This window comes from Phyllostomus discolor, chromosome 3 (genome assembly GCF_004126475.2).
Source record: "Phyllostomus discolor isolate MPI-MPIP mPhyDis1 chromosome 3, mPhyDis1.pri.v3, whole genome shotgun sequence".
NCBI classification, from domain to species: Eukaryota; Metazoa; Chordata; class Mammalia; order Chiroptera; family Phyllostomidae; genus Phyllostomus; species Phyllostomus discolor.
In genome coordinates this window covers 117,064,774-117,082,142 of record NC_040905.2, presented here as the reverse complement: position 1 = coordinate 117,082,142, position 17,369 = coordinate 117,064,774, and the positions used below count along the sequence as shown (strand labels likewise).

The 17,369-nt window shown below is 53.3% G+C and overlaps 1 protein-coding gene across 1 annotated transcript in view; it reads left to right on the top strand.

The window, feature by feature from the left end:
* Positions 1-17,369, top strand: part of GSG1L (GSG1 like) — a 203,562-nt gene that overhangs the window by 57,007 nt on the left and 129,186 nt on the right. The window contains exon 2 of the mRNA XM_028525121.2: positions 10,640-10,687. Within this exon, the coding sequence (XP_028380922.1) occupies positions 10,640-10,687 (48 nt within the window). The remainder of the gene's footprint in view (positions 1-10,639; positions 10,688-17,369) is intronic.

Below are 17,369 nucleotides of genomic sequence, written 5' to 3'. Positions count from 1 at the left end.
AGAAGCCAGACTGGAGGGGGCCCCTTGGAGGAGAGAGATTCCTGGCATCAGGCGTGAGCAGCGAGCCAGAGAGGAGGCAGCTGTGACCTGGACGTTTGTATCGGGCTGGATTCCTAGAAGCGTTTTGGCCCCTGCCAGGTGCTCCTCTTGGTGGAGATATCCGGGTGCCTGCTGAGAAGCTCAGGTGGCCGTGTTGAGAAAGCTTCTGACCCATCCCGCCCTCGCCGTGCCTCGGCCGAGCCCCGCAGTGACTGGGTCAGAGGGGTCAGCAGCAAGGGCAGGTCAGGGCCTCCTGGGTTGTGTGTTTTATCCCCAAGCCGCAAAAAGCCAACGACAGCCCCAAAGGCAATGCCACAGGGCCTAGGAGTACATGACCTTGCATTTGTCTTTCCTGAGCAGGGAGCAAACCCTTCAGAAAGACATTTAGATACAGCTTCTGGGGTTTATTTCAAAATAACCCATGGCGGTGGGGGTGGGAGTGCATGCGAGACGAGGCTGGCCATGGGGTGCAGCTGGAGGCTGGAGGTGAGCACGTGGGGCTCATCACACTAGCCTTTGCATTTGCAAAAAAAAAAAAAAGGAAGTTTCCCATAACTTAAATGTGTTAAGAAGATATTTCAGAGACATTTTATTTGCCTGAGGCCAAACAAGCTGGTCTGGCCGTGCAGTGCCCCGGGTCTCTGCCCCTCATGGACAAGTCAGCCCCTGCAATGATGGAAAGAGCTTTGGAGAAACACAGACCTGGGCCTGGTCCTGATTCTGCCACTTCCAGGCTGTGTGACCCTGGGTGTGTCACTCTGCATACGCAAGCCTCCATTTCCTCATCTGCACAATGGGGATGGACACTGACCGCATACAGTGTGGTACGTGCCAAGCTCCCAGCACGGCACCTGCCCCAGACTCTCTGTGGGTCATCGGACCCTGATCTTAGGCAGTGTGACAAGCTCTAGCTTCCCCCTGCTGGTGGGGGAGCCTGCCATTTATAGCCCCGAGGGGGCTGAGCTGTCCTCAAGGCAGAATGCGGCAATATAATATATTATACATTATATATAAATATACATACACACACATACACATATATATGCACTGTAAAAACACACTGGAAACTCATAGCAAGGAGGCATTTCTTTGGCACAGGGCTGGTGGTGGGTGAACAGAGACTGCTTTGTTGGGGGTGGGGGGCATTTGAGCTGAGCACTGAAGGCTGGGATGGTTCAGGCATGGAGAAATGCAAGGAGAGGAGATGCTGAGGTTGAGAGGTGGGAAAAAGTAGGGATGTCTGTCTGCATCAGCCGGCGTGAAGTGACAGAAAGGGAGGGCTGGGGGTGGAGGGTGACATTCAGATATCGTGCCCTGGGTGGTCACCAGGTCTCCAAGGCCTCTGCACGGTGGCTGGTGTGAGGCCGGGGATGCTCGCCCAGCGGCTGCCCTTGGCACCGCCTCCTCTCCCCTGGAGAGCGCGGACGCCACTCTGTTCGCCCCTTCCCTCCGGTGGGCCCTGAGCTGCCCGGTGCTTACTTTCACTCTCACCTTTGCCTGCTGGCGTGGGGGGGGGGGCATCCCTTTAGGAATCTGCAGAGCACCTAATTCTTGGTAAGGGCAATCCATGAAATGCTCTTCATTCTTTTTCACTCCACTGTCATGTTCGGAGCACCTGCTACTGTCTCTGACTTTGAGGACACAGCAGGGAAGGAGGAGACGTAAGGTCACTGAGCTCCTGTTTGTCGGTGAAAACTCGTGGCCTCCAAGTCGCAGGGGTGCTGTCTGGGGGCTCTCTGGGAGAGCCAGGGAACGCCCCGCTTTGGAGCTAGGGTCTGAGCAATGGATACACACACTTGGATATTAGGGCGGGAGCTCCACGGGGGCAGGGGCTGGTGTGTTGGTTCACTGCTGTGCCCTGGAAGCCAGAACAGTGCCTGGCATTCCGCAGGCGCTCCACAAAGGTTGGCTGAGTGCAATTGCATTAATACAAAAACTCTACGGAGGAGACAAGAAGGCGGGTGGGGGGTGAGAGCGATGGGTGGGAAAGGGCAAGGGCCACCATGGGTGGGGTGTGTTCCAGTCGTCCCCATTCACTCCTGCCTGTCTGCGCTGTGCACAGACGGGAAGGCCCGGACTCCGGGGCCCTCTGCTTTCTCCTCGGCTTCAGCCAGTGGGAGGCGCTGGCAGGAAACTGGAGGGCGGAAAGAGAGAAAGGCGAGGTGTTTCTCCCTTCCCCTGCCGTGTTCTTTCCCTGTTGAAGTTTTGATAGTAACTGCATTCCTCTAAAAGTGTGGTCCCCAGAACAGCAGCACCAGAAGCCCCGGGAACCTGTTAGAAATGCAGATTCTAGGGCCCCATCCCAGAATTTCTGGTTCTGGCTCTTGCTTCCGTGGGGCAAATCTCCTTCGCGCCTCCAGCTCTCTCGCAGGCCCCTTTCTCCCGCTGGTCCTCGGGGCGGGGATGCACAGGCGCCCACCTGAGTTGCTGGCCCCTCCCCCGCCCACACTGCCACTAATCCTCCCCTCACTCAGCAGTCTTTCCTGAGCCCGCTCTGTGTCCTGTCAGGACCCTGGCTGGTGCAGATGGCCGGGACGTTGATCTGCATCCCTCAGACGCGCACCCTCTCCAGGCTACCAGTCCCCAGAGGCTTGCCTCAGTCCTCGCTGGCCGCTAGGAGCTCTCGAGGTGGTCACCTTTGCGTTGGGGCTGGGTTCCAATTCCCATCCGTTGGCCACCAGCCCCAGGGCAAGCCGCAAGGTGGGGAACCCTGCACAGGTGTTTCCCTTTGAGGCTGTGCCAGGTAAAATATGTCCTTTCACTCTTAGAGGCAAGGAGTGTCCTGTTGCTTTGTTTCTCTGGTCTGGTGGGCCTGAAGCTCCACTCTCCACAGTGGTAAGAAAGTCGCTGCACAGCTGAGGCTCCCTGCAGCCCCTGGTCATGTGAATTCAGAACTTCGGGAGTGCCCTCTGGTCTTCTCCTGCCCCCGACAGTTGCCTGGCCCCACGGGGGCTGTGGGACCTCACTGGGGTGCAGGACTTTTGCAGAGCCTGTGACCTCTGACTCCAATGTGCAGCTTTCCTAGGCCGTTTTCCTGGAAGACGCTGACATCTTGGGGGGCTGAGGAGATCCTGCTGCTCATGGATCCCCAAACACTTCTCCCCTGGGGTCAGCTGACTCCGCCCTCCTCCCCGTACACATTTTTTCCTCTGTCCCCTCCCTGAAGTGGGGCGGCATTCCCCTCCTGTGGGGCTCTGGGAACACAGTGGCCTCCGGGAGCCCTCCTTCCTGGGAGCAGGTGCTGCTTCTCATTTACCTTCTTCATCTTCGTAACTCACCATAAGTCAAAGGCATCAGATGTCCATGCATTTGGAGCTGATGATGGCAAGTGCAGGGCCACCCTCAGGCACAGGCCCACAGGGGAGCCCAGACGTCGCTGGGGTTGTCACTGGGAGGTTTGGACCCATCCACTGGGCTGCCCTAGCTGTATGTCCTGGAAGATGACACCGACCTCTACTGACCCACTCTGTAATAAGCACTATGGAAACACCAGCATTGATGAGTTTCACTGTTTGTAGGTAGGGAAACTGAGGCACCAAAGGGTTAGTGTTGATTAGCCCATCTAATAAGGGGCGGAGCTGGGATGAACCGGGCAGGTCTGGTTCAGGCTCCTGCTCTGAACCCCTCCCGATGCACCCCTCCTCCAGCTACCATGACAGTGGTCTGCCCGTCAGTCTTGTCTCACCCCCATCAGCCTGCAGAGGACCATCTCCAGTGTCCCTCTGACCCTCATGTGGGAGGTGAGGATGATGAGGGTCACCATCCCCCAGCACCCACTCTCCTCCAGGCATCATGTCTAAGCTCTTTGCCCAAGCTGAGTCTTTATACACCCCAACAGGTGCTGTGCCCATTTTGCTGTCAAGGGAATCAAGGCACAGAAAGACTGGGACTCATGTGGCAGGAAGTGGCAGAGCAGGATTTGAACCTGATTCTAGAGCTCAGGCCTGGGTCTGTCTGCCACCCTGCCCCACAGACCACACTGCTGCTTGAAGGAGTGTTGAGTGCAATAGCGAACCCTGTGATTACAGTGACTGACTGGTTTTGCCAATGTTGAAAATAGATTTTTTACAAGTCAGACTGCAGTGTGACTCTCGCCCTGGCTGTGTGTTGGAATCACCGGGGGAGCTTTAAAACCCCATTGATGTTGGCCTGACGCTGACTGATTACCGAATTGGGGTCTGTGTGGGTGGGGCTTGGGCTTCCCAGGGCAGAGAACCACTTAACTTGGATGACCTTTAGGACTGTTCCCAGCTTTCAAGTTCCACAGTTCACAGAGGGTAACACGCTCAGCTCCATGATCTAACCGACAAGCCTCTGAAGAGACAGGTGCACTTGTCTTCAGGGTTACATACAAACGAAACTCCTTAGTTAAACATATACATTTAATAACAATTGACAAAGATGTTGAAGCTTTAAGGGTTACTTCTGAAAGCAATAAACCAATATGGTACCGTTTGATATTTTTTCACGAATGGGTAGCTTGATCATGGAGAGTAAGGGTTTAAAGACAGAAATCCCTTCTGTGTTTGAAATATCTGGTCTTCCTTATGTCATCACTATGATTTTTCCTCAAACCTCAGCATTGCCCTGCATGCACAGCAGAGGCCAGCTTTGACCGTCTTGCTCAAGCAACTTCAGTTCAATCTTTTCCATGTAGCTGAAACAGAAGCGTGAGAGCCATTTGATTTGAAGTTGGTGGATGTTCCCATCTTCATGGAGCTATATTCCCAGAGGATTCCTTCCAGGACTCAGCAGCTCTGCACAGCGGGAATGCCTGGCTGAAGCAGGAAATTCCACTTAGCAAATGGGAACGGCTAGCTGGAAAAACCGCAGGGCATGGAGTTTGGAGCCTAGGGACCTGGCTTGAGTTCTGCTTCATCACTTACTGGTTGTGTGGTCTTCAGCAAATCACTGAAAACTGAGAGCCTCTGTTTGTCTCTAAAATGGGGATTCTCAGGGCTACATTGCAGGTTATGGGATTGAAGAGAAGGCAAACATGCTGTTATGATAAGACCACTCAACTAGGAATAGAAGGGAACTTCCTCAACCTGATAAAGAGTATCCACAAAAAGCCATCAGATAAGGTGGACATCATATTTAATGGTACAAGAATGAATGTTCTTCCCCTGGGGCTGGGAACAAGACAGGGACATCTGCTCTTGATGCTTCTACTCAACATTGTACTCCAGGTCCTACCAGAACAATTGGACAACAAAAAGAAATAAAAGACATTGATATTAGAAAGGAAAAAGTAAAACTATCTGTATTCATAGGTGACATGATCTTATATGTAGTAAATCCTAAGAATCCATCAAAAAACTATCAGAACTGATAAATGAATTCAAGAGGATTGTAGGATACAAGGTCAATATGCAAAAATTAATCATACACTACATAAACTAGCAGTGAACCATTAGAAAAGTAGTCAACAATTACATTTATAATAGCATCAAAAAGAATAAAATACTTAGAAAATCTAGCAAAAGAAATACAAAACTTACATTCTACAAACTATAAAATGTTATTGAAAGAAATGAAAGAAGATCTAAATAAATGAAAAGACATCCCGTATTCATGATTGGAAGACGTAATATTGTTAAGAGGGCAATACTCCCAAAATTGACCTGCAGATTCAATGCAATTCCTATCAAATTACATCTGGCTTTTTGCAGCAATTGACAAATTAATTCTAAAATTTATATGGGAATGGAAGAGACCTAGAAGAGCCAAAATCATTTTAAAAATGAAAACCAAAGTTGGAGGACTCACACTTCCCAATTTCAAAGCTTGCTGTAAAGCTACAGTAAACAGAACAGTGTGGTACCTATATAAGGATAGACATATACATCGGTGGAATAGAATTGAGGGTGCAAAAAAATTAACCCTCACATTTACAGTCAATTAATTTTTGACAAGGATGCCAAGATGATTCAAAGAGGAGAGAATAGTCTTTCCACAAAGGGAACGATTATATGTCAATATGCAAAAGAATGAAGTTGAACCTCTTTTAGACACTATACATGTAAACGAACTCTAAATGGATAATGGACCAAAAGGGAAGAGTTAAAATGATAAAACTCTAATAAAGAATAAAACTAAATCTTTATGATCTTGTGTTAGGCAAAGCCTTCTTAAATATGACAGAAAAGTATAAGCAACAAAAGAAAAATTAGATAAAAATTCTTTAAATTTAAAAGTTAAAACAAATTAAATTCATTAAAATTAAAAACTCTGGCAATTTAAAGAACACTATCAAGAAAGTGAGAAAAGCCCTAGCTCCTGACCAGGGTGGCTCAGTGGGCTGGGCACTGCCCCGTATAGCAAGGGGTCCCCGTTCAATTTGCATTCAATTCCCGGTCCCATCTGATTGATGTTTCTCTCCCTCTCTTTCTCACTCCCTTCCCCTCTCTCTAACAATAAATACATAATATATTTTTAAAAAGTGGATGGACTATTACAGAATGGGAGAAAATATATGCAAATAAGACATATGATAAGGTATTTATATGCAAAGTATAAAAGAAAGAACACTTACAATGAAATAATAAAATGACAAATAGTACAATTAAAAATGGGCAAAAGACCTGAATTTCTCCAAAAATGGCCAATGAGCACATGAAAAGATACTTGGTATTACTAGCCATTAAGGAAAGGCAAATCAAAACCGCGATGAGACACCACTCCCCACTGGCAAGGATGCTTATCATAAAAAAGAGAGAGACGGGGCCAGTGTTGACGATGGTGTGGAGGAATCAGCCCCCTCGTGCGTTGCTGGAGGGACTGTGACACAGCGCCCCTCCCTGGGAAACAGTCTAGCAGTTACCAAAAGGCTAAACATAGAACTCCCACATGACCCAGGATTTTCACTCGTAGGCATCTACCTGAGAGAAATGAAAACTTGCTCACACAAAAACCTGTACACGAATGTTCATAAGTAATCAGAAAGTGGAAACAAACCCAAACGTCCATAACTGACCAGAGGATGAATAAGACACAGTGCACTCACATACTGCGGCGTCACTCTGCTCCAGGAGGGGCGCGGCCTGACACACGCCACACCTGGGGCGCGCTGCGTGAGAGAGGCCGGACCAGGCCAATCCCTAGAGAGGGAAGGCTGGGCGGTGGCTGCCCAGGGCAGGGAGGCATGGGGCGTGGGGGCCGACGGGTAGGCGTGGGTTGTTCGTGGGGTGATGAAAATGCTCTAGAATTGGTTGTGGTGATGGTCACACACCTTGGGAATATACTAAGAACACACTAAGGAACTTTTGAATTACATACTTTAAAAACGTGAATCACGCGTTACGTGAATTATTTCTCAATGTGACTGTTAAAGAAAAAGAGACGGCAAGACACCTAGCACAAAAGCTGTAACTAGCACCGAGGAGCGCAGCGGTGGTGGGAAGACACTGGTGCAGGAGCCTGGAGGCCTGGTGCTGAGGCGACCTCTCCTTCAGGGCCCGGGCCTGGGAGCTGTTGTGGGTCCACAGAAATGTTTTAATTTCTTTTATTTTTATTTTTAAAACGTTTAAAGATTTTATTTATTTTCAGAGAGAAGGGAAGGGAGGGAGAAAGAGAGATAGGTAGAGAAACATTGAGGTGTCAGAGAAACATCAGTTGGTTGCCTCTCACATGCCCCCCACTGGGGACCTGGCCTGTAACCCAGGCATGTACCCTGACTGGGAATTGAACCTGTGACCTTTCAGTCTGCAGGCTGGCACTCAGTCCACTGTGCCACACCAGCCAGGGCTAATTTCTTTTAAAATCAGAAGAAAAAACTAAACTTTTAGTTGAAGAAAACTTTTAACACATAATGTTAATATATTCATCTTTAGCTAATGAAATTATAAACTATAATTTTTAATTTATTTTATTTTTTACATAGGAGGGATCCCAAAAACAGAAGTGCCTAGGGCCCACTGAATGCAGCCACGGGTGCTGGTCTGAATTTGGCCATTAAAACTTTCCCTCTCTGGTTTTGGGAAAACAGTATGAACATTAAAGAAATTTAAAATAATCCGTTCGAAATCCATCCACTCCAGCTCATCCTCTATTTTCATTTCTTAAAGTCCTCCCTTCTGGTTCCTGGCTGTCTGCAAACACCTCTTTCAGCGGGTTCTAATCTCAGTGCCACTAACCTGCTGTGTGGTGGCAGCCTGGTCACTCCGAGGCCCTGGGCCCTGTTTTCTTCTTCCGTAAAGGGAGGCGAGGGCTTGCATCTCCGTGTGGAGCCTGGAGAGGCAGCAAGCACGGCGTTAATTCAAAGGAGCGGCACCGGCCCACCCGTGGCCTTGTGACCGTGGAAGGGATCTTACAAGTAAGAGAGGAGGCTGCTCCGTGGCCTGGCACTCAAGGCCCTTCCTGGTCTGGCCTCGCCTTCCTTCTCAGTGTCTCCCACCACTGCCCCACATCTGCCTTTGCATTTCTGTGGGGCTGGAAGGCAGTTCAGGAGCCCAAAGGGCTTTAAGGCACCTCCTGGTGCTCCTGGAAGCTCCAGGCAGACACAAGAGTTGACAATGCTGGAAGCTTCCAGATCTTTCTCATCCCCCGACTCACATTGTTTCATTTTGACTCAAGATCTATCTCCTTGCAGGGATCAGCAGTAAAATGCTCAAGCCAGGCATTGCCAGCTCACTCTCAAGGTCATCCAGTCTAGTGTCTCAGGGATGTAAGTGAGGCTCGGGCTAGGGCAGCGGGGAGTGGTCGGGACCCTGGCAAACCAGGGAGCATGTGCCCCAGCTAAAGGGGTGGCATCTGCCTGGCCCCCTCTGGCGGCTGTGGTGTGGGGCTGTGGGCCCAGCATGGCCTGCTCTTCTGATTCTTCAAGAGAAAGCTGAAGTCTGGATTTGTAGGCAACAGTTTCCATATTCTTAGGGTCCTGTGTTGCCAAACAGAATGTGCTTGTGAGTGGGTGGGGGAGGGCGTCCTCCATGTGCTCCCCTCCCAGGAAAGGGCCTGGAGCCCGGGCCGGTCTTACTCGTCACTGCATCCTTGGCGGCCAGCACAGCGCTGGGCATCAGCAAGGCCTTCGAGGAAAGGCTGAAGAACTGAAGGTTTTTATAGGCATCATATTTGGAAAAAGGCATTCATTCACTCATTTCCTGTTTGCTCATTTATTCACTGTGTACTCATTCATTCGTACATCCAACAAACATTTCCTGAGCACTCACCTCAGCAGGCGCTGCTCTAGGTGAGAGGGAGCAGCAGGAGGAGATGTGAGAACTATCGGGGCAGGCTGCTTGGAATGTTAAATAGACTAGTTAGGAAAGGCCCCTGAGAAGGCAGCGTTTGAGGAAAGTGGTGAAGGAGAGGAAGGACTAACCAATTAGCCAGCCACCTGGGGGAAGAATGCTCTAGGCGGACGTAGCAGCACCGGCCCCTGTGCGGATCGGCCAGGAGGCCTAGGTGGCCGGAGTGGAGAGAGCTGGCGGGAGGGGGTTAGGAGGTGAGGTCAGGGCGGTGACAAGGGGTCAGATCACACAGGGCTTTGTAGGCTGCGGTGAGGACACAGGTTCTGACTCCGAGTGAGCTGGGAATCACAGGAGGGTGCTGAGCAGAGAAACGACCTCATCTTAGGTTATAGCAGGATCCTTCCGGCCACTGTGTGGACAAGGGCGGGAGCAGGGAGGCACGTGCAGAGGCTACTGCCAAAACCCAGGGGGCGACGGGAGGCAGGACCAGTGGAGGCAATGAGAAGTGGTGGATTCTAGATGCAGTGCAAAGCTGGAGCCACGGCTCAGATGTGGAGTGACAGCAGGAGAAATCAAGGCTTTGGCTGGGGCTCCTGGGAGGTAGGGTTGCTGCTCACTGAGCTGGGGATGCACTCAGGACGTGGAGCCCGCCCTCCTGCGGTCACGGCCTGGGGGCCGTCCACCAGGCACCACACACACGGGAAGCATTCTACGGTGGTGGGGTGCTGTGCAGAAGGCCGACAGGCCACGAGAGCTTACACTGGGGGGAGTGGGTTCTGGCAGAGGGAATGGCCATGGTGTGGGGGGACTTGAGGGCACAGGAGCTGAGAGGAAGGAGGTGGGGGTGTGGGTGGGGAGGCCGCTGGGGGCCAATCCTGGGTCCACAGGAATAATGTGGCCTTTGTCCTTTGGGAAAAGGTCAGGGGGGGTTGAGCAAGAGTGTGCATACGCGAGTGTCTGTGTGTGTGAGCATGTGTGTTTGATGCGATCAGAGAGCTGTGCATTGTGAAAACATCCCTCTGGCTGCAATGTGGGGCCAGGCCAGGGGATTGGACGGAGGCCAGAGTGGAGGCCAGGGGAGCCCCGGGGAGCCCAGAGAGGGGCTGTGGCCCTCGTCCTGGTGGGCGTGGATGGCGCGGAGGCCGTGGAAGGGGATCCTGGGCTTTGAGGGGATGGGAGTGACGGGGCTGGACTGGGTCAGGAGGTGAGGGAGGAGGCAGCATCATAGGGAGTTGTTCAACCCACACTCCGCAGGGACGTGATCTTTCCAGGAACGAGTGTAAGAGAAAGATGCCACTTGGGTTAGAGACACTCGGGCCCCCTCGGCCACGGGGCTCACGGGAGGGGGAGAGGCAAAAGCCTGCGGCGTTCACTTCCTCTCACATTCTGAAAGCCCTTCTTTTCTTTTCAAGGTGAAAAATGTCGCAGCTTCATTGACCTGGCCCCCGCATCAGAGAAAGGTAAGTGTGGCGCTGCTCAGGTGTGCAAGCCTCACTCTCTAGAGACGCTTCCCTGCCCAGGTGGCTGCTGGCAGCCCTGTGAGAGCTTCTGCTGCAGTGAGCCTGTCCCTGCGTCCAGGCTGGCAAAGCTCCGAGTTTCTCGAGCAGCCGGTGAAGGTGGGAGAGGAGGGTCGTCTTGCCCTCCCTGCCCCGGGTGGCGGGGGGGGGGCGGCGGTGCTGAGACCTCTTACAGGTCCCTCACTTCCAGGGTACACTGGGACTGGGCGGGAGGGAGGCTGTGTGAGGGAGCTGGGGTCAGGCAAGACCTCGGCGGGGAGGAAGCCCGATGTCCCTTCTCTGTCGTCTCGCGGGTGGGTAGGTCCAGCTACCTGGACACTGATGTGCAGAGAAGTCTCACTGGTGTGCAGGGCCCAGCAGCAGGGACTCAGAGCCCACGGCGACTCTCGGAGTCTCGCAGGGCAGCAGGAGGGTGATTGAGAGCAGCCCTCGTGTGGGGGAGGCACAGCAGTCGGGGTCTGCTGCAAGTAATCAAGATCCAAAATACCTGGCTTCAGGGGAGAAATTTACTTACCTCTCAACGGTTTGAAAGTTGGCAATCCAGGGAGGCTCTGCTCCATGAAGTCCTCAGGATCCAGGCCCCTGCTGCCTCTCCCCATCACCCCCACGGCCTCCGTCTTCATGGTCTAAGCTGCTGGAGACAGCTCCGGCAGTCACATCTGCACTCGAGGCAGCAGGAGGGACAGAGGGCAAAGGACAAAGGCACAGCCTGCACGTCCACGCTGAGGTTCTCAGAAGTTGCCATGACACCTGCTCGTGCCCCCTTGGCCAGAACTTAGCTGCAAGGCAGGCTGGGAAATGGGGCCTTTATCTTGGGCAGTTCTGTCCTCAGCTAAAAGTCAGGGGTTTTATTCTAGTGGAAGACCAAGGGAAGATACGGGATGATTTGCTGCCGCAGGGCCGTGGGGCTTGGCCACCGCCCCTCTGCCACCAAGGAGGACATCTGCCCGGGGAGGGCAAGCCGGCAGGTGTCCTCAGACATCCTGGGGATGATAGGAGGCTCTGGTCCCGGGAGCCGGGCTGGGGGGACCAGGGCAGGAGTCCCGTCATGTGAACTGCCTCCACCTGGGGGTCCCCACGTCTTGGTTCAGGGGAATTTCTTAAGTCCAGGGCATGTGGCCACCACCCCGCCCCCCACAGTAGGACTGAGCTCGTGGTTTCTGTGTATGGTCAGGAGGTTCAGGGACCCGGAGGGCTGTGTCTCTGACGTCATGGAGGCTGGTGATGTTTCCGCTCCGCAGACACGGTCTCCTTGGAGGGCTCTGGGCAAGCGGCAGTCGATGAGACTGAGGAACACATGACAGGGAACTCACAGGGCCCTCGGGCCCTGCTCTGGGCAAGCATTGGGCAGTGGGGACGGCCTCCCGTTTCCTTGGTTTCCCCATGGCTGTGTCTCTGTAGTCGCTCCAAGCAGCCTCCCTGAAGTCCTGGGCTGGGCCTCTCCGGCCTGGCTTCCAAGCTGAGGTCTCTGGGAAGTACTACGAATTTGCCTGCTGATAAGCAGCTGGTGTTTACTGAATGGTTACTATGTGGCAGGCACTGTGCCAGGCACTTCCCTGGCCTGTGAAATGTCCTGAGAAACGTCCCCACAGCCTGTGAGGGAGGGGCTGACATTCTCACCCCACTCGACAGATGAGGCAACTGAGGCTTAGAGACATTAAGCAATTTAAGTCTCACATCTCAAGGGGCAGAGCCCACGCTCTGTACCCCTCTGTTGTACCACGTCTCAGAAGCTGCTACCTGGAGGCAGCCCTCCAGGGGCTCCCCCCCACCACCCCCAGGGCTGTGGAGTTCCGAGGTCAACTCGGCTCCAAGTCTGGCTTCCGGGGAGCAGGGCCCGTGTGTGCACACACCCACATCAAGGCCAAGTGTGTGCATCCATGCACAGGTGCTCCTGGGAAAATGCTGTGCATGTGTCTCGTGTGTGTGCATGTCCTCACTGATGTGTGAGCATGAAGGCATGGGCATGTGTGCAAATCTGAGTGTGTGTGTGTGTGCTATGTGAGCATGTGGGTAGATGTGTGTGTTCAAGTGTGAGGATGTGTGGATGTGTGTGCACACATGTGACTGTGTGCACACACATGTGGTCATGTGCACATGTGTGCACACAAGTGTGATTGTGTGCAGATATGTGTGTGCACATGTGTGCCCTTGTGCCGTGACAGATGGAGTGCTATGTCTCCTTCTGGAAACACCAGACCTTCAGTCCTGCTTCTTCAACGAGGACCGAGGGCCCCAGAGAGGGTGTATTTCCATGTCTTGTTGGCCCTGGGATTTCAGGGCTTGGTGGCCACACTGGGGACCTTTGGCTGTGTCTGTAAAGTGTTTACGAGGAGGCAGAGTGGACGGCTTTGCCCCCAAGTTGCAGGATGATTTTCATACACTTGCTGCCTCTCAAGCACTCTAGCTCTCCTGGGGTCGGGGACTTATTCGTGGCAGCCTCAGTGGCCTCTCCCCAGCCCCCCCAGCCTGGCCTCCCAGAGGTACCTGCAGGAGTGGGCCCCCTCACTGTGCCCCCCCACACTGTGCATTTCACAGGCGAGGGGCCTGAGCTGCAGAGGAATGGCTTGTTCAGGGCCACACAGGAGTCGGGGGCCAATGGCTGCTGGAAGAACATTCATCTACCAAATTTTCCCCTGCACCTGCTTGTGCCGAGACTTCCCTCCTGGTCTGCAAAATAGGATGGTAACCATGGCACAGATGCTAACTGGCCCAGGCAATGCTTACCGCATGCCCGGTACCATTCTGAGAGCTCTGCACACACCAGCTCATTTAACCCCCAGTTTACAGTTGGGGAAATGGAGGCAGAGAGCGTGTGCCGCCACACCCAGGCCTGATTGTGGCCTTCGAGGATGGCTGGCAGCTGCTTGTGCTGGGACTGGCCCAGCTAGACCTTTGGGTGTATGTGTGTTTGGGACTCGCTAATGGTGTATACCGTTCCCGCTGCCTGAACTGCTTGTCCAGGTCTCCCCTGGTAACTGTTGCCCAGAAGGGACCCATTAAATGTTTGGGTAAGGTAGCAAACCTTCCTTGCCTCACCAGACCCCAGTAGAACACCCTCTGTGTGCCACCATTTTCACCCCTGAACACCAATGGTGTGGCAAGCCCTGGGCTGGGCCTTGGGGAGCGAGGGTGAGTGAGGCGGAGGGGCTGCCCTGCAGAGGCGGGAGAGGCGGGGCAGACAGGGTCTGACCTGGTGGAAGGGCTCCCGCGGTGGGCAGAGATGCCCCATTGCTGCATCTCAGACCCCTGCCCAGAGTCCATGGAGGTGTCCGGGTTTCCACCCACCGCCACCTCAACCAGATTTCCCAGCAAAGATTTGTGCCCAGTCCTATGTCAAGGTGTGAAGTTCCCAGGTCCAAAGCCCCAGGTGGGCGCTTGCCCTCACAGGTAGGTGGGCTCTCGCTGTGAGTGAATGAAGAGTGAGTGGGTGGACGAATGAACGGATGAACAAGCTGAGCCTCGCACACACAGTTCAGGTTTGCTGTCAGGCTGCTCGGATACCTCCCCATTGTGATTCCTCAGGGCCCGTCAACAGTGGGTGGGGACCTCACGGCACCGAGAACCCTGCACGACTGCCCCCAGCAGCGTGGAGGTCGAGCAAAAGAAGCCAGATTCAAAAGAACACATACTATGTGATTCCATTTCTATAAAACTGGAAACCAGACAAAACAAATCTCTACAGTTAGGAGCCAGGACAGCAGTTATCCTCAAAGAGTGGGTGGGACCGAAGGGGAGCGTGGGTGCTGGTCACACAGCTGTGCTCAGTCCGTGCGGGCTTCTTGGCCACACACTGGCCATGCACACACTGTTCTGTATCTGTGGGAGACAGCAATGGGAAGTAAAACAAAACTCCCCGTACTGCAGTCTTAATTATCTGTCTCAAATGAAGATCCAAGTACATCCAACTCTGGCTTAAAATCCTTTTGGGGCTCTCACTCACACAGGACACTTTAGCTCCACGGTCACGGTCCTCTGAGACCCAGGGCCTGCCTGCCGTCTTCACCCCACCTTCTACACTACAATGCCCTACCTGGCCTGGCGCCAGCCCGGCTCCCTACTTGCACACACTCCCCCACACTCTCCAGTGTCTCTCAGACCTCTGCACCTTTGCATGTGCTGTTCCCCCTGCCTGGGCTGCCTTACATCCTGTTGGCCTTGCAAGCTTCTGTTTACCCTTTAAAACCCAACTTAGACATGACCTCTTCTGAAATGCCACCCTGAGCCCCGGAGGTACCCGCTGTGCCTGGTGCTGTTAGCACCCATCACACTGCATTGAGGTCATTGCGTCGGGCAGACTGAACCCTCCCTGAGGACAGGCACTGGGTCTTGTCCTTCCTGTGGCCCCCGTGACCCGGATGTGGTTGGCACACTTCGAGAATTTAGTAGAGGTTTAGTGAATGAGTGAATGAATGAATGAATGAATGAGGACCAGGGGCCACGTTACAGATACTGGGTAGCCCATTTGGGTTCAAAATCCTGGATCCTGACTTTTGGAAGCCGCCTACCTGAGCTGAGCTGAGCTGGGTTTTAAGTCATCCCTACTCCCTGCTCCCTGCCCGTTTCCCAGCAAGCTGGGGTTTCTGGCAGCTGCCAGCTGGCAATTTTTGTGGAACAATGTCCAAAGCTTGTAGGTTTCATTTGTTTGATATTTCAGTGCTGTGTAACGGCGTGGTGGCTCCGTGGCCACAATCCCGAGTCCTGCCTGAGTCATTTCTCACTTCAGTTCCTATAATAGTCTCTTGTTGGTTCCCTCAACCTCTCTCTGTTCTCCCTCTGAAATCTATTTACAGTTCTGCTGCTCACTTAATTTATGTAGTGCACTTTATTGATTTATGTCACAGAATTGAAACGTGCATAGATCAGAGCATGCTGAGCAGGGGAGGGAGACGGGACCAGCCCCCACGGCTGCCCAGGCTCTGACATGGGGGCTGAATGGGTCAGTCCGCTGGCTGCAGCCCAGACAGGCTGGGTGGTCAGTGCAGCCTGTGCATTGATTCTGGGTGGTTTTTACCCCTGGCTGTCTGGGGAACTATCAGCTTTCACAAGCCAAACCCACGGGTCCTGCCTCTGCAAAGTCCTCTCTCGCCTGCAGACTGAGCCAGTCACTCCTGCTCTGGGCTCCCAAGTCACCAAGTCCACGCACACCTGCGGAGCCAGGCCTGACAAAACGAGGGCTCAGACTCTCCCATCCCAATGACACAGACGCTGCGGGACAGAGAGGCAGGAGGCCGGCCCAAGAGGTTCACAGGAGGCTATTCCTTCTCACCTGCCGTTCCCAGACAATATCAAGATAATTCTTGCAGCCTCCTGGCTGAGGGTGGGAATGATCAGTCGTCTGAATGGCTTTGGCCCATCTGTGGAGGCAGCAGAGCTCTGGGACCCTCCTACAGATGGAGATCATTCCCCAACTATTCTCAATAACCTCCTAACAAGGGCTGCATCTCTGGCTGCCATTTAATTCTTGTAGGCAGGACAGGCTGCAGCCTTGCTTTCAGGAACAGGCTGCGGTGACCTCTGGCCACCTTGCCCCAGCCCAGTGGTCAACATCCCCATGCCAAGCTGTGTGCCGGGAGCTAGGACAGTGAGGGAAATCACCTGCAGCTTCTGCTCTTGAGAGGCCTCCTGATGGGGGACCGACAGGGAGGAAAAGAGTCACTTCTGTGAGTCAGGGGCCCAGCCCGGGTGGATGGAGGGCTGTGGAAGGGCTGATGGCAGTCTGACAAGGCTGTGCAGGGTCCAGGTGGGACAGGCCCTGAAGGAGGAGTGGCATTCCTTCTTGTCCATGAGGGGCCCCAGGCCAGTCATTCCTGGAGAATGAATGACATGTGCAAGAGGGAGACCCACTGCCCTCAGTGCCGGGCACCTGGCTGACACACAATGAACATTTGCTGAATGAATGAAGAGTGGAAGGAAGGTAGAGCCCAGAGAGGTCAAGTGCCTTGCTCAAGGTCACACAGCAAGTTTAGGTGAGAGTCAGCCTCCAGGCTCCTGAAGTCTTCTAAGCAGCACCCACCCACCCTGCCAGCCCACCCACCCTTTCTCATCCCACACTTCCACCCAAACCTGCCTCCAGCCTCATTTCTCCAGCATCACACGCCGTCCTTACCTCCCTTATCCCGAAGTGCTGGTTCTGCCACTTTGTTCTGGAAGTCTGGATCCCTCTAATTACGTGCTCCTATTAAAGGTGACTGAACCCCTATGCCTAGTGGAGGGCTGCTCTGGAGATCACAACATCTCATAATTGCTTCAGTTGCTCTAATTCCAATTATTTAAGATTACCTTTCCAAGTAATTAGGTGTCCGGGTAGTGTCACCTGCGCACTCTCAGGCAGCATCCTATCGACCCCAAGTGCTGGCCAGCTTTCCTGTTTCATAATTGGAAACAGTTTCTCCACGGTGAGAAGACTGCTAAGTGTAAACAGTGGTAATTTAAATTTCTAAATGACCCTGTGGTCTTATCACACTTCAGTGGGAGAAATGACCTTGGATGCTTAAATCCAGTCCTTTGTCCATCCGAGTGGAGGAGGTTTCAGCAAGTGCTGGGGGCAGAGGACTCACTGAGCTGCACCAGGTCAGAGGGATTTGAAGGGTGGCCCCTTCCCACATCCCAGGGAAGTCTTTCC